This window comes from Gobio gobio, assembly GCF_949357685.1.
Source record: "Gobio gobio genome assembly, chromosome: 24".
Classification (NCBI taxonomy): domain Eukaryota; kingdom Metazoa; phylum Chordata; class Actinopteri; order Cypriniformes; family Gobionidae; genus Gobio; species Gobio gobio.
The window spans coordinates 2138875-2159017 of NC_137120.1; the positions used below are offsets into that span (position 1 = coordinate 2138875).

Genomic DNA, 20143 nt, shown 5'->3' on the forward strand with positions numbered 1-20143 from the left:
ATTGATGACCATTAAAACACGTCATCACTGTAAAAAGGGTCTATGTGGGAAAAGCGGCTGCACTGGACACTGAATGATATTTATTTAATATTTCAAATGTTTGTAAAGTCATTAAACCTACACCCATGAACCTTTTATGATTAAAGCTTTACCTGATTGAATTATGTTTTTATTTTTCATTGTTAGCTGCTGCCATATTCTTTTTTTGCCTTTTGGCACACTTCTCACACATAGAGTACACACTTTTAGGGCGTAGTATAAGTAGGCAAATTGAATCAGCCTCTATAAACCCCGTCTTTCCACATGTTGGACAAGTTTGAATGAAGAGACAAAAGCCTGAGGTGGAGAATATTAATGTTCTTTATTATCGATCAGTAGAGAGAACAGAGTGGAAGAAGCAAAGGGAGACTAACTCTCTCAATCTTTATATATCGTGTGGGTGTTAGGCAAGCAGATCGTTCTGGTTTCCAGTTCTTCGCCTCTGACACCAAAACAGGAAACAGGTCTTGCAAACTATATTGTCTGAAAAGGGACCCTAACCCTTTAATAAGATACAGAAAAATCAGAGAGAGAGATAGGAATAGTACATTAGGACATGTTGTGATAGATAACAATACATTGTGTTTTTATACCGAAGCAAAAGCTACGGGAAATTACTGCTATACAAACATCGTCCTGTGACGTTAAAAACATGTTAAAGACATTCTTCTCTGATCTCTTATACATGAAGACCTTCATCCCTTGAAACCATACAATCATAAGATTAAACAACAATAGCAAACATTGCATGAGCTGGAAAAATGTGATATAATATGATAAATGATTAAATGGTTAAAACGTATAATAAATGATTATATGATTAAATTGAATAATGAAATGAAATATGACTATATGATTATAAATGATTAAATGAATAACAAAAGCAAAGAAAATGTAACTCGTGTATGGGGGCTCTCTTGAAGCTATTGTGAATCCTCATAGCTCTATTATGTTTCTTTATGGAGGTCCATTGCTAACTTTGACAATGTTTTCTCTCAGTAATAACTGATCTGATCAAATCTGATCAATAAACAGAAAACAAAGGACAAGACATTTAGATCCATCTTAAAACGGCATAATGGATTAATAAATGTCATTGATAAAATGAATAGCAGAATCAGGCATTTTTCATTTTTTTAGTTCAGTTCTTCTTGCATTCTTTGAGTTTGTTTGTTTGTTTCTTTTCTGTCTGCTATAGTTTCGTGTTGTTTCATCATGTTTTAAAATCTACCATAAGAAAATGAATTTCCTATGATTACTTTATTGTATAATCTAATTAGTTTAAACTTATTTAAAACTAGGGATGCACCGAATCCAGGATTCGGCCGAATATTGGACTTTTTGACTTTCTGCCGAACCTTCGAATTTTTTTCCACCGAACCGAACCCTAGGTTTGCACTATGTGCGCTCCGCTGGTCGACGTAATGACGCTGCCATTGATTAAGGGAAGGTGTTTACTAAGTGGACCGTTCGAATGCAGTCGGCTGTGAGAAAGTGAAAATGGAACTTGTGAGCAGAAAACGTGGCAGTACTCTCAGTCAAAAGAAGGCGATGCAAGTGGAGCTACATGTTCAATATGCAATGCCGATTTGTCTCGTGGTGGCACGGACCCTAAACAACAGCCTCTGTTAAAACATTTGTGTATGAAACATCCAAAAGAATACGAGTTGCGCAAGAAGGAATCTACAGACAGGGTTTAATTTAAATTAAATTAAATTAAAAATACACTGCTCTGCTGTGGGGATGCTCATTTCGGTTAATTTTCCCATCCGACACCCGCTTCTCATTATCCGATTATTAACCGTTAACTGATAAGATTATAATATTGAACTGGCTTAAAATAAAAATACGTTTGACGAGTGTCTGTGACCCGTTAAAAATAAACTTTCTTCACGGGTTTATTTTACCGTGCAAACATCAGCATACAGATCAGATAAAATATAAATAAAAAGAATAAAATAAATAGGCCTACACTAAATATTTGACCAAATGAAGATGACAAAAGGAAAATACACTGAATCCGTTTGAAGCTTTGAAGAACTGGAATAGTGTTTTTGTCAAATAGAAATAGCAGGCTTACCTCAATCCACACCTTGTATGGTTTTTCTTATTTTATTTTTTTTAAGTAACATGTAATGTGGGTTAGTCTGGAGCACAGCCTGTTGACATTAAACGCCTTCTAAAGCCTTGCTTATACTTTCGCTTACAAGCCTCTTCTGACTGCGCCGGCACCTCCTGCTCTCCGTTGTGCTGTTCTTTGAAACGACAGAGGGCGACTCAGGGTAATTGTTCTATAAACCATCAGGAAACAGTGGCGAGTAGAACATACGTGACAATGTTCACTTTAGTAAACTTGACCAAAACCACACTACGAAAAGCCTTAAACAAGGCTTCAGGTGGCATTGATGTCCCGGGCTTTCATTTGCTTTCCACCAGTCAGGAGCTTGTTCTACTGCTGTGTTTTAGTAATGCATAGCATATTTTGCAATATGAGCATCCCTACACTGCTGTGGACGTTGTTTACTTCATTAATGTGTTTACTGTGATAATGGACTGAGGATGGGAGTAGGATTCGGTATTCAGTTTCGGCAGAATCTTAACCAGTGGATTCGGTATTCGGCCAAACCCAAAAAATCTGGATTCGGTGCATCCCTATTTAAAACATGACAACTGATTGCCTGAAACCCTTTACAACTACTTCATTTTCATTTAAATATCCCGGATTTGTATTCATTCAAGTTGTTAACTAATGTAACATTTCCTGCAACTTGTAATTTCTCAGTTGTATTTACTTGAGAAGTGATCTGATTTACATGTTATAGCCATGCCGATTTAGGGTTGTTCGATTTTATGTGGCGCCACAATGATCGGCTGCCGCCTGTCAAAAGCAATGCATTCTGGTTAGAAAATGTGTCCGACTTTGATCGGTGCTGCAGCTCAAAATCAGCTACGAAAGCCTTGATGGCGACGCACTTTATTCTCATTGGTCAGATTCTCTGATGACAAGGATGACGTGAGTTGCGTGTTTTTTCTTAAACAAGTTCCTGTATTTAACCAATATTGATATTGAATATCTGATTTTCAAATAAATCACACAAAACATAAAATGATCTACACAAAAATTATCTATCTAGTAAACAGTTTGGAAGAAAACGTTTGGTTGACCTATTGCTTATGTTTGGAAAGATTGTGTGGTCTGCCATGAATGTCGTTGTTCAGCACACTACGGAAAGCACGAAGTGTCCGACGTCTCTCTACTCCTCCCCCGCCTGCAACAAGTTGAAATGGCAAACCGTGTCGCCCACTTTGCGTCATTCGCGTCGCTTGGTGCGAATATGCGTCTTTACATTGACTTTGTATGTAATCTACTCGCGCAAATAATTAAAGTTGCTTTTGGTGTGCACACACCATAAGAGTTTCTCCTAAATCGGCAAGTTCTAAGCTACTTTTAAGGTGTACTCACACTAGGCACGGCTTGTCAGAGCGCGATTGTCCCAAACAACTACAATTCATGTTCATCAATAAGGTGAGAACCAGGACCGTTATAAACCTAAATATACTTGATTTAATCGAAAAGTGTATCCAAGTAGTAATAGTTTGGTGTTTGCTGTCACACTGCATGTGAACCGCGCCCGAGCCCAATCGATGTGAAGAGTCCTGATTAAGTGAATAGAGAGAAAGAGAAATACAGAAAACCCTTCACATGTGCTACAGAAGACAAGTGCCATAACATGTGGCTCATCAATAATGTGTAAAGATGTTTCACATGACATGACACCGTTTTTCTTGCTTTCTTTTCTCGTCATATAGTTTTTCAAGTTTCTCCTTTAGTTGCTCTTTTCTCTTTATAAAATCCTTCAGTTCTTCTTCTTGTTTTCTGGCTTCGTCTTGGTGTTTCTTCTTCATCTTCTCTATTTCCTCTTCATGTTTCTGTTTCATTTCATCACACTCTTTTTCTTCTCTTTCTATTGCTTCTCTCTCCTCTCTTTCTCTTCTCTTCATCTCTTCTTCTTGCTCTCGTTTCAGATCTTCCATCATTTTCTCCCTTCTCTTTCTCTTCTCCACTCGTCTCTCTTCATCCTCTTGTTTTCTTCTCTGCCACTCCTCTTTTCTCTCTCGCTCCAGATGCTCATAACGACTTTTTATTTCATTTCTCTCTTCTTCATATTCTCTCTCTTTTTCTTCTCTCTCTCTGTCCTGTTTTTCTCTCTCCTCCTTCATCATCTGTTCTTCTTCTTCTCTCTCAGTTTCAAATCTCTCTCTCATTTTCTCCTGTTCTTCTTGTTTTTCTCTCATCTGTTTCTCATGTCTCTCTTTTCTCTTTCTTTCCTCTTCCTCTCGTTCTCTCATCTCTCTTTTCTTCTCTTTCTCCCATTCTCTCAGCTGTTGTTTGATTTCCTCTTGAGTCTCTTTGTCATCTTCAGCCTCTTTTATTTTTCTCTTCCATTCTTCTCTCTCTTTGTCTTCTTGTTCCTTCCTCGTTTGTTCCTCTGAATCTCTCTTTTTTATTTCCTCTTCCTGTTTTCTTCTTAACTCTGCCATCATGTGTTCCTGCTCAGTTTTCATCTTTTCTTGATCTTGTCTGTATTTCTTTTCTCTCTCTTCTCTTTCTTTTTCCTGTTTTTCATTCTGATTTTCAATCTCTCTCTTCATCTCTTTTATTCTTTGATCATATTCATCTCTTCGCTGTTTTTCCTCTTCTGATTGTTTCTGATCATCCTTCTCTCGTTTCTTCTGCTCCTCCTTTTCTTTCTCCTCAAACTCTCTCCAGAGTGTTTCCTGTTTTTCTCTGAACTTGTTCTCCAGCTTGACTCTTTCCTCATCTATCTTTCGTTTCTTCTCCTCCAGTCTCTTTCTCATGTTTAAGTCTTCCATGTCATATCTGGCTTCTAATTCTTCAACTTGAGCCTGATTTGTTCTTTCATTCTCTTCTATCATTCCTCTTCTCTGTTCATCAGAGATCGCTGCCTCAATCATCTCATTAGTGAAGTATTGGCCCTCATTAGATTTCTTCAGCTCTTCTATCTTCTCTATCAGCTGAGTAACTTGTTTTGTATGATCTTGTCTATCTGTGTTGTTAAAAGCCAGGAATCTGTTTCCACAGTCACTGATCAGTTTCTTCAGTTCCTCATTTTTACTTGTCTCTACATATTGTTCAATTGTTTGTCCTTCCAGATCATCTCCTCTAGTGAAGAGAACAATGCTGAACTCTGCTGCTTTTGGGCCAAAGATCTTCTTTATCACGTCTAAAGTGTCTTGCTTCTCTTGAGTGATTCTTCCCAAACTCACCACAATAATGAACACATGAGGTCCAGGAGCAGACAGAGAAACACACTTCATTATTTCTTCCACCACTTGCTCTTTTTTTAACAGTGTCATGTCAAAGAGTCCTGGAGTATCGACAACAGTGACTGATTTACCATCAACTTCACCATCTCTCTTCTGACAAGTAGTGGTCACCAAACATTTACTATCTTCACTGTGAAACTCATCTATTCCGAGGATAGTGTTTCCTGTGGAACTCTTTCCATTTCCTGTCCTCCCAAACAGCAAGATTCTCAAACTTCCTGAATCTGGTGGTGAATCTTTATCATCTGAAAATGACAAAAATAGAGTTTAGAGATTTACAACAACGGATTCAATTTGGGACCCTGAGCAACAAGTGTAAAACTCAAACCTAAAATGTAAACTTCTAACTTGAGCGCCGTGTTTTTAGAATGTTATATTATGGGTGAGACGCTGCTAAAGGTGCGAGACATGAGTGTAAAAACCAAATATGTCCGCCAAGCATAAAAACAATCAAAAATTAAAGCTGCGAGCAGCGATGACGGGCCCAAGCCGGTGGCACCGCCACCCCGGTGGCATCAGTTTAACTGTGCACGGCAGGCAATAGGCATTTAAAATGGGAAAACATAAAAGGACTATGTCAAAGTCATCTGAATTCACCACATTAACTGCAGCAGTTGGTGCTGCTATGACCACAAACCACAACAGCCACATCTATGAGATCAATTAAATTTATATGAATTTCATGTCAGATTATGTCAAAGGTCAAATTGGAATGAGTTCAGAATACCATTCGAATGCTGATGTTGTTTTATTCTAACACTTCTCTTCATGTGTTTTTGAGCTACCTTAGCTACCATTTGTGCACCAATCTTATGCACCATAAAACATGCTTTAATTTCAATATGGGTGGTCCAATAAAATTTTTTTTATAAAAAATGTATAAATGGAGCCAAATCACAGAAACTGCACAGATGATTTTAATATCAGTGTCAGGTAAGAGTAAGATGCGTGTCTACATTTTATGGAAGTTTATTATAAATAGCCACTTTTATAAAATCATGTGAAATTTATGTTTTAATACATTTATATTATATCAGTAAATAATTAATTTAAAGACATGTGCATCATACGTGATCTTGGCAAACACATCACATGACGTTTTTATTTCAAGTGATAGTTATTTGTGATAGCCTATATGAAAGGGTTAAATTATGATCAAGAGAGAAAGTCACACACACACACACACACACACACACACACACACACACACACACACACACACACACACACACACACACACACACACACAATGATAGAGTGAGAGTGAGGGGGAGGGGAAGGACTGAGAGAAAGGCACACACACAAACTCACAGGGTGAGAGAGAAATCCCCCCCCCACACACACACACAGATAGAGAGGGGGAAGGGGAAAGACAGGCAGATGGCATTCCATAGACTTAATGGTTTGTATACTGTACAAACTGTACATTCTATCCCCCTACACTACCCCTAAGCCTACATATCGCACACACACACACACACACCATAGCTGTCAACCCTCCCGTTTTTTCCGGGTTTCTCACGTATTTTAGCTCTTTTCCCGCTGTCTTCCCGTTTTAGTATTTTCCCGTTAGTAAAATTTAGTAAAATATCCCGTATTTTTACGTTCTGATTGTGTTAACTCAGAACACGCAACTATCTGGTTTAGTGCCAGAAGACGCGAATGAGAAGTCGCGCGCACTGTGAGAAAATTTTCCGTGCACTCATCCGAGAGCGCGCACACGTCTCTCAGCGCGCAAATATTGAGTTCTCTTTCAAGTCTTGCTCTTGAATGGACAAACTCACGCAAAAAGTATGTCAACATATTGATGAGTATTCTAGCAGACATAGTCTGTATATGGCTTAAGTAAGCTTTATACAGTCCAGAAAAGACGACGCATATCCGAGGTCTTAAAGGGGCAGTAGCCTTTACTGCTGTCTGTTTAATGTCAAACAAAAGACAAGGGCATCACTCACTGCTCTTGATTGAATAACTTTTGTAAGTTTAATAGGATTAATCTTTAATTTATACAGTCATATATGCAATGTTATTTTACATTTGATCAATTTCTGTACCTGAAAACTAATGTTAGACGTACCTGAAAAACCTGAAAAGCATAGTTTATTTTATTAGTATCTTTGCTCAATAGTATATTATTTGTGCTGCTGCTTGTATTTAAATGATTTGTTCTTATTATTTTCTTTTGTTTTATTTGACAGTAGTCCTTTTTTCCCTGAACATAGCAAATACTGAACCGTACCGAAACGGTGAACCTTAAACCGTGATACAAACCGAACCGTGAGCAATCTGTACCGTTACACCCCTAGCGTAACGTATGATAAAATGACTGAAAAAAGGTTGGGAAACACTGGCTTAGGCTACTATCGAAGAAGAAGAAGACAGTTGCAGCCGCGCGGTTGGGAGGAAGAGGGAAAAAGTAGCGGGAAGTAAACTTCAAGGAGAGTATAGTAATAATAAATGATAATAAATGGAATAAATAAATAATAAATGAAAATAATAAATGTTATATTTACCCATGGCCTTCCCTGTTATACAGAAATGTAATAGTTATCAAACCTTCCTTAACTGTATAAATAATAAATGAAATATAGATGAATCATCATTAAAGCTACAATTTTCTCTGTTCCCGTTGTTCTTTGATGAACATTAATGACAGGCTGACTCCACAAAATGACTCTAATTTGCCTCTTTGAAAAATAATTCTCTAATTTAACCTTATTACTATACTAATTGTAATATAAATAATACAAATATTAGAAGAAAAATATTTTAAGTGGTCATTATTGACAATAAATATTGCACAACTAGTATTTAGTACCAAAAGATCTCCTCAAAATATTCAATAAATATTATTGAACTAAAATATAGAACATTTATTTAATTGAAAAATAGTTAAGGTGTATGGTCACATTTGACCATCAATTAGTATGAGTATGACCAATTAGTATGGAATACCTGAAGGCTAAGTACAATAAAAAACATTAACATTAATGTTAACATTGTTGCATTACTCTCCATTATAAAACGATCCTGTATGGTTGATGTAATAATCAATGCACACTATGCTGTACTGTTTACCAAAACTTGCTGCAAACCCCTGTAAACTGGAGCTGTTGTGTATCAAGCCATTCAAATGTATTGACACAGCGCTAGAAGTATTGAGATTTCTGTGAAGCACGACTGCGCGCGCCGCCGGGAGATGATAGAGCATGTCGCAACTCCGTATGGTTTTTCAACACTCTGGCTTTAACTGTTATGCCATATTAGCGCCAAAACGCTATTTATTGTTTGAATTTCGCATTAAAACTTTAAAAAATGTAAAAGCTTAGACATTGTTTAATATCAAAAGCAGGTTTGGCAGGTTTGGCAATTTGGCGTGAGATTAAGTTGGGCAGCGTGAGAGCGTGAGACAGAGCCTGAAAGCGTGAGTGTCACGCCAAATGCGTGAGAGTTGGCAACCCTAGGCAAAAGAGAACTCGATGTGAGCAGGAAACTGACGCGAGTCTATCTATGCATCGAGTGTGTGTGTGTGTGTGTGTGTGTGTGTGTGTGTGTGTGTGTGTCAGTGTCCCTTGAATAGCTGACATGAGACGCATCCACACAGACAGGACACTGACACACACACATACACATACACACACACACAGACAGGACACACACACACACACACACACACAGACAGGACACTAACACACACACAGACAGGACACTGGCATACAGCGCGCTCTCTTGTGTCTTGTCGCGCTTGGAAGCATGTACATGAATAGGAGCGTGATCATGTAACGCTAAGCAAAAATGGATATAAAAACGGACGCTGTGTTATTTGCGTTAAATATTTTTAATGCGTTAAGCTTCCGTTTCACGTTGACCGAGTTTGGTGGAGATTGAATAAATTACATTTGAATAAAACATTGTTTTAGTATGTTTTTAAACACACACACATACACGTTGTAATACCAGTTTAATACCCATGTCATTATACAAATTTGTGTCCTCATAAATCACAAACAAGAGAGAGAGAGAGAGAGAGAGAGAGAAACAAGTTTTTTTTTATCCTGCTTCAAAACTAATACAATGCTGCCATCTTGTGTTCATTGAGGGGAGAGCAGCAGACACAGAGAATTTCTGTTCCCCTTTTTTGTCCTTATTTAATTCCTTGCCATGGAAACACCGTTTGAGATATCCAATATCCGTTCACATTTTAGCATCTTCAGTATCTTTGTTTCATGTTGACCGAGTTTGGTGGAGATTGAATAAATCGCCTACGAGGAGAACGTAAAAACTCAGACCCCGATTTAATCAAAAATTCACCTTCAAACAAAAATATCTGACTTCCTGTTGGTCGGAGCTAATGACTGTAAATTAGAAAGTTGTCCGGCTCGATGAGGTCAATATATATACTGAGTTTGGTGATTGTAGATGAAACGAAGCCCTTCACTTTTGTCAAAAGGTGGCGCTAGAGAGCCCCTCATCCCCACCCGTTTCTGAGGCTTTGCCATTGTATACTGACTGATATCTCTGATGTGTGTGTTGAGTTTCAAGCAGTTTCAAGCAATTTCAAGCATGCTAAGAGCCTCAGAACAGCCAAAAGATTATTAAACTTTGACACGTTGCCATGGCAACAGTATTTGAAATTTCAGGAATCCATTTCATAAGTCTCTATCTGTCATGTTTTCACATTATACTGATGAAGTTTGAAATAAATCGGGTCAAAATAAGATGGTGATTTAAAGCATTTTTGAAAGTGACACACTTCCTGCTGCCAGTTGGTGGCGCTATAACTTTGACTCACAAAAGTCATATCCATGTGATCGGCTTCTTACAACGAACACACAGCTGAAGTTTCATCCAAATCAGTCAATGTTTGCACAAGTTATTACACACTTCCTGTTTCCCTTTTCTCGCCATAAATTCGTTGCTTCGCCACGGCCAAACCATTTGAGATATCAAAAATCCGCTCGCAATTTAGCATCCTGAATATGTTCACTTGATGCTGACCGAGTTTGGCAATGATCGAAACAATGGCCTCGGAGGAGTATATTAAATTCCAGAGCATGCGTTTTCCGAACAACCCATTATAGCTCACTTCCTGTAGGGCTGACGCATAACTTAGAGCACGAAAGTTGTTTGGCCCAATGAGGTCTATATGTGTACCGAGTTTCATACATGTACGTGCAAGTGTGTTTGATATATGGACCAAGTTTTCAGACCCCACTTTAGGGGGCGCTGTCGAGCCCCCCTGCCACGCCCGGGTACCAGCTTCAGCCCGGCTCTGATGGCCGCGCATTCCGACGCCCGTGCGAAGTTTCAAGAGTTTTCGAGCATGTTAAGTGCCCCAAAAGTACCCGAGAAGTCGAAAAAAAAAAAAAAAAAAAAAACAAAGAATAATCTGAGGAAGAACAATAGGGCTCTGCGCCCTTTCAGGGCTTGGGCCCTAAATATCTCAATGGAATGCAAAAAGCTGTAAAGCACTACTACAGTATGTTTGATATTTATATGTTTGCATGTTATTTTTTTTACAAAGCATTTGCTGTTAACCCTCTGGGGCCTGAGGTGTTTTGGGGCCCTTGAGAAGTTGACATGGCCTGACATTTGTGCTTATTTCAGCTACTTATAACATACTATTGACCAATATGTAATTTTGCTGTATTCAGCACAAAAATAATGATTATACGTTGATTCTAAAATTGTTACTGCAATGAGGCCATAAAACACAATCTGAATAGCTGTGTACAAGACTTTTGAGTTATCAATCTTGAGGGATAGTAATTTTTACTACAGAATGGTGAAAATCATTTCAACAACTTATTCACGAACAACAAAAGAATTATTTAAATTCTGTTTTTGCGTCAGCACTGCTGTATGCATGGGAGTGTTCATGGCCATTAATATTTATGTGATTCACACCAGGGGTTTAGACAAAAGACCAGGAGCGCAACTACCCAGTGCCAGAGGGGTATGCAGCAACAATTTTGCCCCCCCCCCACCCCCAATATATATATATATATAATTAGTGGTGCTTGCGTAGCAAGGCATCACTATTACTATCTAGCCCCAGAACGAGTTTTAGTGATGCCTTGCGCAGCAAGGCATCACCATCACTCTCAAACATACTTATTAGTGTTGCTTGAGAAGCAATGCATCAATATTGTCATTCTCCATAATTAAAATTATTATTGGGGCTTGCGTAGCAAGCCATAAATATTTAATATCTCACCCCAGATCGGTTTATTATTATTATTCTTTATACTTCTTCTTCTTCTGGACACTTTTTCGGCGCGCTACTCCTCCCACAAATTTTGTCACAGACCCATGAATGAGGCGTCAAATCGACCGGCCTATACGGGAATGGTGTGCTATATCTTTTCTAAGGGATCGGGGGTGCGCTGTTCGCCCCAGGGGCGAAAAAGTAACCGAAAAGTCAATGGGATTTAACATTGCGGAAACTTTGACCCCTCATAGCTCCGAGCGAGGATTTCAGAGAAACTCGTGGTTCACCACATTTGAAGAGGCTGACAGGCCCTGTAAGATGACACATCTCAATGGGGTGTGAGTTGTACCCCTGGGGTGCTAGAGCTCCACAAATTTCCTCAAATTTCCCCATTGACTTATAATGGGGAGGGACGTCCCATAAAACTCATGTGTTTCTCTTACTATGGGAAATTGCATAGGGATTTTGTATTGACCACAGCTCTGGCTCACAGTGTCTCAGAGACAAGGGGGTGGGCTCAATTTACTCAGACAGCCAATCACTATCTCAGGATGATTGTCAACCTCTGAAGCCACGCCCTAGCAACCATTTAGAGCTCCCTAGCAACTGATCCCATAGACTTCCATTGAAAGAGATCAAAGGGATATCTTTGGATAGAAGTGACATAGAAACACGAGGGTGGGTTTGTTTGACTCGGGGCATCAACAGCCAATCATAAATCACCGTCAACACTTCCTGGCCACGCCCTAGCAACCATTATCAAGCAGCCTAGCAACCATTTAGCAACACCAATATCTCTGCCTCAGAACATCATAGAGGCATGGGGGTTGGTTTATATTTTTCATACTGACAAGCAGCCTTTGGAGTATCATCATTGGATGCTGCCAAGCCACTCCATAGCAACCAAACAGAGTACCCTAGCAACCGTTTACCAAAACCTATATCTCTGCCTCAGAACATCATACAGACATGGGGGTTGGTTTATATCATTCATACTGACAAGCAGTATCATCATTGGATGCTGCCAAGCCACTCCATAGCAACCAAACAGAGTACCCTAGCAACCGTTTACCAAGACTTATATCTCAGCCTCAGAACATCATACAGACATGGGGGTAGGTTTATATCATTCATTATGACAAGCAGTATCATCATTGGATGCTGCCAAGCCCCCCTAGCAACCAAACAGAGTACCCTAGCAACCGTATACCAAGACCTATATCTCTGCTTCGGAACATCGTAGAGACATGGGGGTTGGTTTATATCATTCATACAGACAAGCGGTATCATCATTGGATGCTGCCAAGCCCCCCTAGCAACCAAACAGAGTACCCTAGCAACCGTATACCAAGACCTATATCTCTGCTTCAGAACATCATAGAGGCCTGGGGGTTGGTTTATATCATTCATACAGACAAGCAGTATCATCATTGGATGCTGCCAAGCCCCCTTAGCAACCAAACAGAGTACCCTAGCAACCATATACCAAGACCTATATCTCTGCTTCAGAACATCATAGAGACATGGGGGTTGGTTTATATCATTCATACAGACAAGCACTATCATCAATGGATGCTGCCAAGCCCTCTTAGCAACCAAACAGAGTACCCTAGCAACCATATACCAAGACCTATATCTCTGCTTCGGAACATCGTAGAGACATGGGGGTTGGTTTATATCATTCATACAGACAAGCAGTATCATCATTGGATGCTGCCAAGCCCCCCTAGCAACCAAACAGAGTACCCTAGCAACCGTTTACCAAGACCTATATCTCTGCCTCAGAACATCATAGAGACATGGGGGTTGGTTTATATCATTCATACAGACAAGCAGTATCATCATTGGATGCTGCCAAGCCCCCCTAGCAACCAAACAGAGTACCCTAGCAACCGTTTACCAAGACCTATATCTCAGCCCCAGAACATCCTACAGACATGTTGCTTGGCTTTTTTGCATCCCAGTAGCATCCGAGTGTATTTTTTTGCCACGGCAAGCACCACTCACATTTTCTTCAGGAAATGTACATTCTAGTTATTCTTCTTCTTGTTAACAAATAAAAAAACAGTCACAAATTGACAAACATTAACATTATGATCGGATTCCAATAAAGAAACAAAAAGAAAGAAAAGAATCTGAATTTTTATAACGATTCCAAGTAGGAACCGGTTCTCGATGCCCAATACTAGTAACAATGTTACTACCAAACATTCTAGAGCACTCTTTAGTTCCTACTAAATTGTGACATGGCGTGTCTTTTCACTTGCCCATTTATCTAGTATTGATGGGCATTGCAAAAACTGTCATGCAGATCGGCTGAGGATGTGAACCAATGATGGTGAATTTAAATTCGACTGTAACTGTAATCATAGGCGCGAGCGAGATAATTAACAGGATGATAGCGGAGGCACAAGCGCAAGATCACTTCCCCACAGGGGAATTTCCAAATATCTTTTATTTATTTGTTATAATTCGGGTATAGCTATTTTATGACATCCGTCTTGTTTGTTTTTTTAACAAAAGTTTAATATACGCAAGTTTTTTTTTGTACTATTTTATTGTTGTTGTATTTTCATTAGAAATAGGCTAATAACACAAAAAACAAATAAGTACAAAAAACAAACATTCGTTTGAAAGTAATTAAAGAGGAAATTATGAGTTAAGCAATATCATACGAGCAAGAGTGCTATTTTCCAGAGTAGCCTATATCAGCACAATTGCAAAATGTGATATTAATTTTATACAACAGTTCAATAAACAACAAGTTGTCATTTTTTACAGTTTTGCTCTATTTTTCCAACAAAAATAGATTCAAACAAAGTATAGGTTTCGTTCTCGCATAATTCACCGTTTTTGAACAGTCGGTTAGAACTAATTAGTTGAATGATTCTAGAAACTATTACGCCGCCAACTATACTGGCAGTTTTATAGTTTCATAGGACTGGAATAATAAAAATTTTCCCAACATTTCATATTTCTATAATTAAAATATTATATTTAGAACATAAATCAAAAAATCTCATTACATTATTTAGGCAATTGTAATTACAGTGTAAGTAGATTTTGATAAATGGTAAGATGGATTTTGTTGATATTGATTTAATTTAATTCTTATAACAGCCATGTATCGTGGTAAATAGTGTAATTACTTAAGTGTAATTAATTAAGATGGTCAACAATATGTAATTTAACTTTATAAGAGGTGTGCCCTAAAAAGCTAGCATGCAATTAAAAAAAAAAACCATGCACGTTCTTTTCATCTGTTTGGATACTTCAAACACAAGTTTGCACTGACTGTTTGGTTTACCTGTTTAGCCTACACGTTAGTAACATGCGGTTTGTCCGACTCATAGCGTGCGGAGACGCGCATTTTCCTTGACCCCAAAGCGCACGTTAAGAAAGCACTTTTTTGTGGTAAATCAAAGACGCGCATTTTGCTGTCAAATCGCCGGCGCCCCCGCCAGGCGCGCCCACTCGCGATATTCCATTATTATCCAAAATTCTATTATGGAATCTTATGAGGGCGCCTACTCTAGCCTGTTAGTCCTCTAAAATTTTATATAATATTGAGGAAATACAGAAATGATTTAGAAATGCACAACAGCAGCTACATATAGAAAATAAGAAAATATATATATATATGTTTTTTTATACCATCACTTTGGCGCCCCCAAGGTGCTGCGCCCCTATGCGCTGCATTTAGCACATACCCACTTTTTGCGCCACTGCAAAGACACTCCCTCAATGGCTAATGGCCCATCAAAGTGGAATGCTGTGAGGCAGCCTGAACAAAGAATGTGAGGAGATTTGAAGAATTTAATCAGTTTTATTGTAATTCCTCTATGTTGAGGAACTAAATGTTGTGCCTACAGGACAACAGTACTACATATATAAACATATACAGTACCGGTCAAAAGATTGGACACATTACTATTTTGTATATATATATTTGAAAGAAATCTCTTATGCTCATCAATCCTGCATGTATTTGATCTACGTATACAGAAAAAACTTTAATATTGTGAAAAATTATTACAATTTAAATAAGGGTTCCCCTTCGAGGAAACTCGCACTGCGTCGTCGAGTGATGACACTCTGGGAACGCCCTCAGCGTAGCGCGTCTGAAGCATGAATGAAATCTATCCAACCCTGACCCTGTGAGGAGTTAGATATTTTTATTCAGCCTATCATTCAGACCATGTTTCACCGGTTGGGTATTTATGGCTGTATTTAATTCTGAGGAATTAAAATAAAATATTATCTGACTTTGAGGAGTTAGATATATTTATTCAGCCTATCATTCAGACCAGGTTGCACGGGGTTGGGTTATTATTAGTGGTGCAACGGATCACAAAACTCACGGTTCGGATCGCACTACGGATCATGAGTCATGGATCGGATCATTTTTCGGATCAGAATAAAAGGGGGAGGAGACTATTTTTATTTGCTTTCCATTTATTACATGAAAGCTTTTGGTGTTAACATAACCTATATGGTTTATAGGTTAACAAGGAACTTTTGGTGTTAACAAAAATAAAATAAATAAATAACCATCTGAATAAATCAAATTTGACTAAAAACAACCTGAGACGTGAAAATGGGCCTGGGCTATTTTTTTTTTTTTTTTTTAAAGATTAGGATGTCAACATTCTCTTATCAGCATTGCAATTCTCTTTGTAGGCCTATACACTATTTTATAGATATCATGTTTAAACACACTACACTTAAACAACGTTTTATTGAATTCATTACTTATTTAGCCTAATACCTACTTTAGATGTATATATTACGTTGCTCATGCAAATTGCAAAACAGACAATAGACTATGTTAAAATAACAAACATTTTAAATGAAAACATATGCTTTTCTTTCGTTTTTAAATCTTTTTACAAGAAATCCTGCAGGTCATAAAGAACTTTGTTTTTCCACCTCCAAGAAAGGACAGGTGCTCTCCATTATTTCTCCTTGTTTACTTAAAGGCCGTTTTCCTGGCTTTACCCGAGGCAAAAAGCCAAGTGTTGACTTTAAAACCGAGTAGACATTATATGCATCTGTGGTGGAATTCCTAGATTTTCGCATCGATACATGTTTGTTTTAATGCGGATGCGCTGTCACTTTAATTCAGCGCCAGCACATCAAAAAATATACTCTGTGCGGAAATGATCGCAGCACAGCTGTATGGCTATGCGCTCCTGGAACGCAATGACGGACCGAAGCCGTGTGCAGTGAAAGCTGTATCCGTTAACGAGGGTACGGAAAAAATATGCACCGCATACGCACTGCAAACGGAGTATGTGTGAAACGGGCTTCAGCAGGTGCCATGCTCGATGTATTCGCCACTTTCATACGGATTTCTTGTGCCACAGTGCCTACATAATGTTACAGTTTTGTCCACACCCTTCCGTCACCATTATATTTTACGGGGAAGCCAAACTGCTCCCATACATGTGATTTGAATAATGTGGGAGGCTTTTCAAGTTCTTCTACTTCTCCGCTAGCCACTGTTGACTGATTAACATGCCCTGTTCACGTGAACACATGTGTTTCTCTGAAACTCGGCATCGAGTTTAAAGGAATGAGATCATTTAAAAAGCAATATCGGCAGCAAAACTGTCTTTTAGTCTGCGATTGCTAAACAATTCTGATTAATCCACAAGTTTTAAAAAAAATGCACAATAAATCTGCGGGTCACGTGCGTGCCGAACCGTGGGTCGTGATCCGTACGGATCAACTGCGATCCGTTACACCCCTAGTGATTATGGTGGCATTTAATTCTGAGGAATTAAGTGTCATATTATCTGACTTTGATAAGTTAGATACTTTAAATCAGTCTGTCATCCAAGCGTGTTTTACTTGTCTGAATATTCATCTAAGATGGGAGCATAACATGCATTGGCAGTTCCTGAGGGGGCTGCTTTCATTCATAGTGAGGTTGCTCCTCCTTGTAGCCCTCAGGAAGTTGATGTTTTTCTCGCCACCTCGTGGCCTGCAGGACACATCAGTTTTAAGCAATTGCTAATCGCAGTGTCCGCCCTAGTTTTGCGGCCCTGTCGAGCTGCTCCCTTAGATGAGGCCCCAGCTGGCCAGCCCCCTCTCCCGGGAAGGAGCGATCGAGGTCGCCTCCCCTGTGGAGCTTTTGGTAATCGATGCTGTGCTCCTGCCGTCTAGTATGCTTCGGGCCACATCGATTTCCTGCGAACGCACACGCTGCTCCATCCACCTCTAGAAAGACCTGCGGCTTGCAGCGAACGCGTCCGCGCACTGAGAATCATTCTCGACTGCTCCCTGCCGGTCAGCCGCTTCAGGGGGTTGTTAGTGAGGCTCAGTGGACACCTGAAGCCAGCCTCGGCGCATGGTTATGCCTCTGAATATATCTGCGTGGGGCCTGCGACTGTAGAAAAGGGGATACAGACTGCAGTTCGGTTACCTTCCCCCGAAGTTCAATGGGGTGGTCTGGACGGCAGTGGTCCCTGGGCAGGTTCGGGTAATGGAACAGGAAGTTCACTCCCTGTTGGCAAGGAGGCCACAGAATGTGCTCCTCCGCCAGACAGGGAGTCCGGGTTCTACAGCCAGTACTTCATAGTTCCTAAGAAGGATGGCGAGTTGCATCCAACTTTAGATCTGAGGTACTTGGATCGTTCTCTGAGGAGATTCAGATTCAAGATGCTTACAATTCCTCCATCTTGATTCAGATCCAGTCTGAGGACTGGTCTGTCACGATGGGTCTAAAGAGGACGCATACTTCCATGTATCCATCCTTCTCTGTCACAGGAAGTTCCTGAGGTTCGCTTTTGGGGGTAAAGCGTACCAATATCGGGTTATTCCTGGCTCTTTCCCCTTGCACGTTCCCGGGTGCATAGATGCAGCTCTGGCTCCAACTGAGTCTCTGGGGCATCCAAATGGGGCATCATTTTGCCCCTGTTGCGAGTAGCAGCAGTTCGGCATTGAGATCTTGTCCTTGGGTGCTCTCAGTGCTTGGGGTTGAGACTCTACACGCAGTAGCGTGTTGACGCCTTCTCAGAGAACCGGGTTTCTGGGAGTCGTATGGAATTCGACTATGTTGCAGGCACAACTGTCTCCTGCGCGTGTCGAGTACATACAGGCGATGGTCTCTATAATGAAGCTAGGCCACAGCATCACTGTAAAGCAGTTTTAAGGACTGCTTGCTCATTGCAGCTGCGTTCAACAGAATATCTCTTGGCCTGCTGCACGAGACCTCTACAGTGGTGGCTGGGAATCAGGGGGTTTTCCTCAAGGGGAAAACCATTCTGTATGATCAGGGTAACGCGCAGATGCCTTCGTTCTCTTGTCATATGGAAGAAACCTTGATTCCTGTCCCGGGGGCCAGTGCTGGGAGCATCATGTTGCCGGAAAACCGTTTCAACAGATGCCTCCCTCACTGGTTGGACATTGCGGTCATGGACAGCCGCTTTGCGAGAGGTCTGTAGGAGACCCGGCATTCCTCTTGGCACGTAAATTGCCAGGAAATGCTGGTGGTCTACAGAGCTCTGAGGAGCTTTTCCCAGACCTCCTGGGCTGTCATGTCCTGATACGAACAGACAATACGTCTGTAGTTTTGTATCTGAATCATCAGGGGGGTCTGAGGTCGCGTCCTCTATGCAGATTGGCTCACCAGACCCTCCTGGGGTTCCAGGGGAAACTGTCATCTCTCAGAGCGATGTACGTCCCCGGGGACCAAAATCAGGGAGCAGATATCCTGTCGAGGCAGGGGCTGAGGCCCAGGGAGTGGCGATTTCACCTACAGGTGGTGGAGGCCATGTGCAAGAGATTTGGCCCAGTGGAAGTGGATCTATTTGCATCTCGAGAGACGTCTCACTGTCCACTGTGGTTCTCTGCAGACGTGGCCGAGGCTGCATCTGTATGCATTTCCCCCGTTTGCTCTGCTCCCGGGAGTCCTGGAGCGGGTCCGCCAGGAAGGGATTAGCCTACTTCTAGTGGCACCCTGCTGGCTGACCCGGGTATGGTTCTCGGACATTGTAGCACTGCTAGACGGCCCTCCCCCCTCACAGGCAGGGGGCACAATATTCCACCCCCGGCCGGAGCTGTGGAACCTCTAGGTCTGGCCCCTGAGGGGGCTCGGTACCTAGAGGCTGGCCTGTCAGCAGGTGTGGTCGAGACCCTACTCAGCTCCAGGGCTCCTTCCACCAGGAGACTGTACAGCCTTAAGTGGAATGTGTTTTCAACTTGGTGTATGGTGTATAGAGATTAACTGCCCAGTGGCTTCAGTGCTGGAGTTTCTCCAAGATCGTTTCTCCGCTGGTCTTAGCCCGTCCACGCTTAAGGTGTACGTGGCTGCCAATGGGGCTTTCCACTCGCTTGTAGGTGATGGGCCTTTGAGGAAGCATTATCTGGTTGTACGGTTCCACCTGGGACCTGGCGGTGGTACTCGAAGGGTTGGCCAAGCCAGTGGAGTCGGCTGAGGCAAAGAACCTGAACCTTAAGGTGGCCTTTCTCCTTGCTGTCACCTCTCTGAGGAGAGTGGGGGATCCCCAGGCCTTGGCTGTTACGCCAACTTGCCTGGAG

At 40.8% G+C, this 20143-nt stretch overlaps 1 protein-coding gene across 1 annotated transcript in view; it reads right to left on the minus strand.

Annotated features, from left to right (window-relative positions):
• Positions 1-349: 349 nt before the first annotated feature.
• Positions 350-20143, minus strand: part of LOC307121071 (uncharacterized protein) — a 50818-nt gene continuing 31024 nt past the window's right edge. Inside the window, exon 6 of the mRNA XM_079808482.1 lies at positions 350-5633. Coding sequence (XP_079664608.1) covers positions 3802-5633 — 1832 coding nt within the window. The 3' untranslated portion in view covers positions 350-3801. The remainder of the gene's footprint in view (positions 5634-20143) is intronic.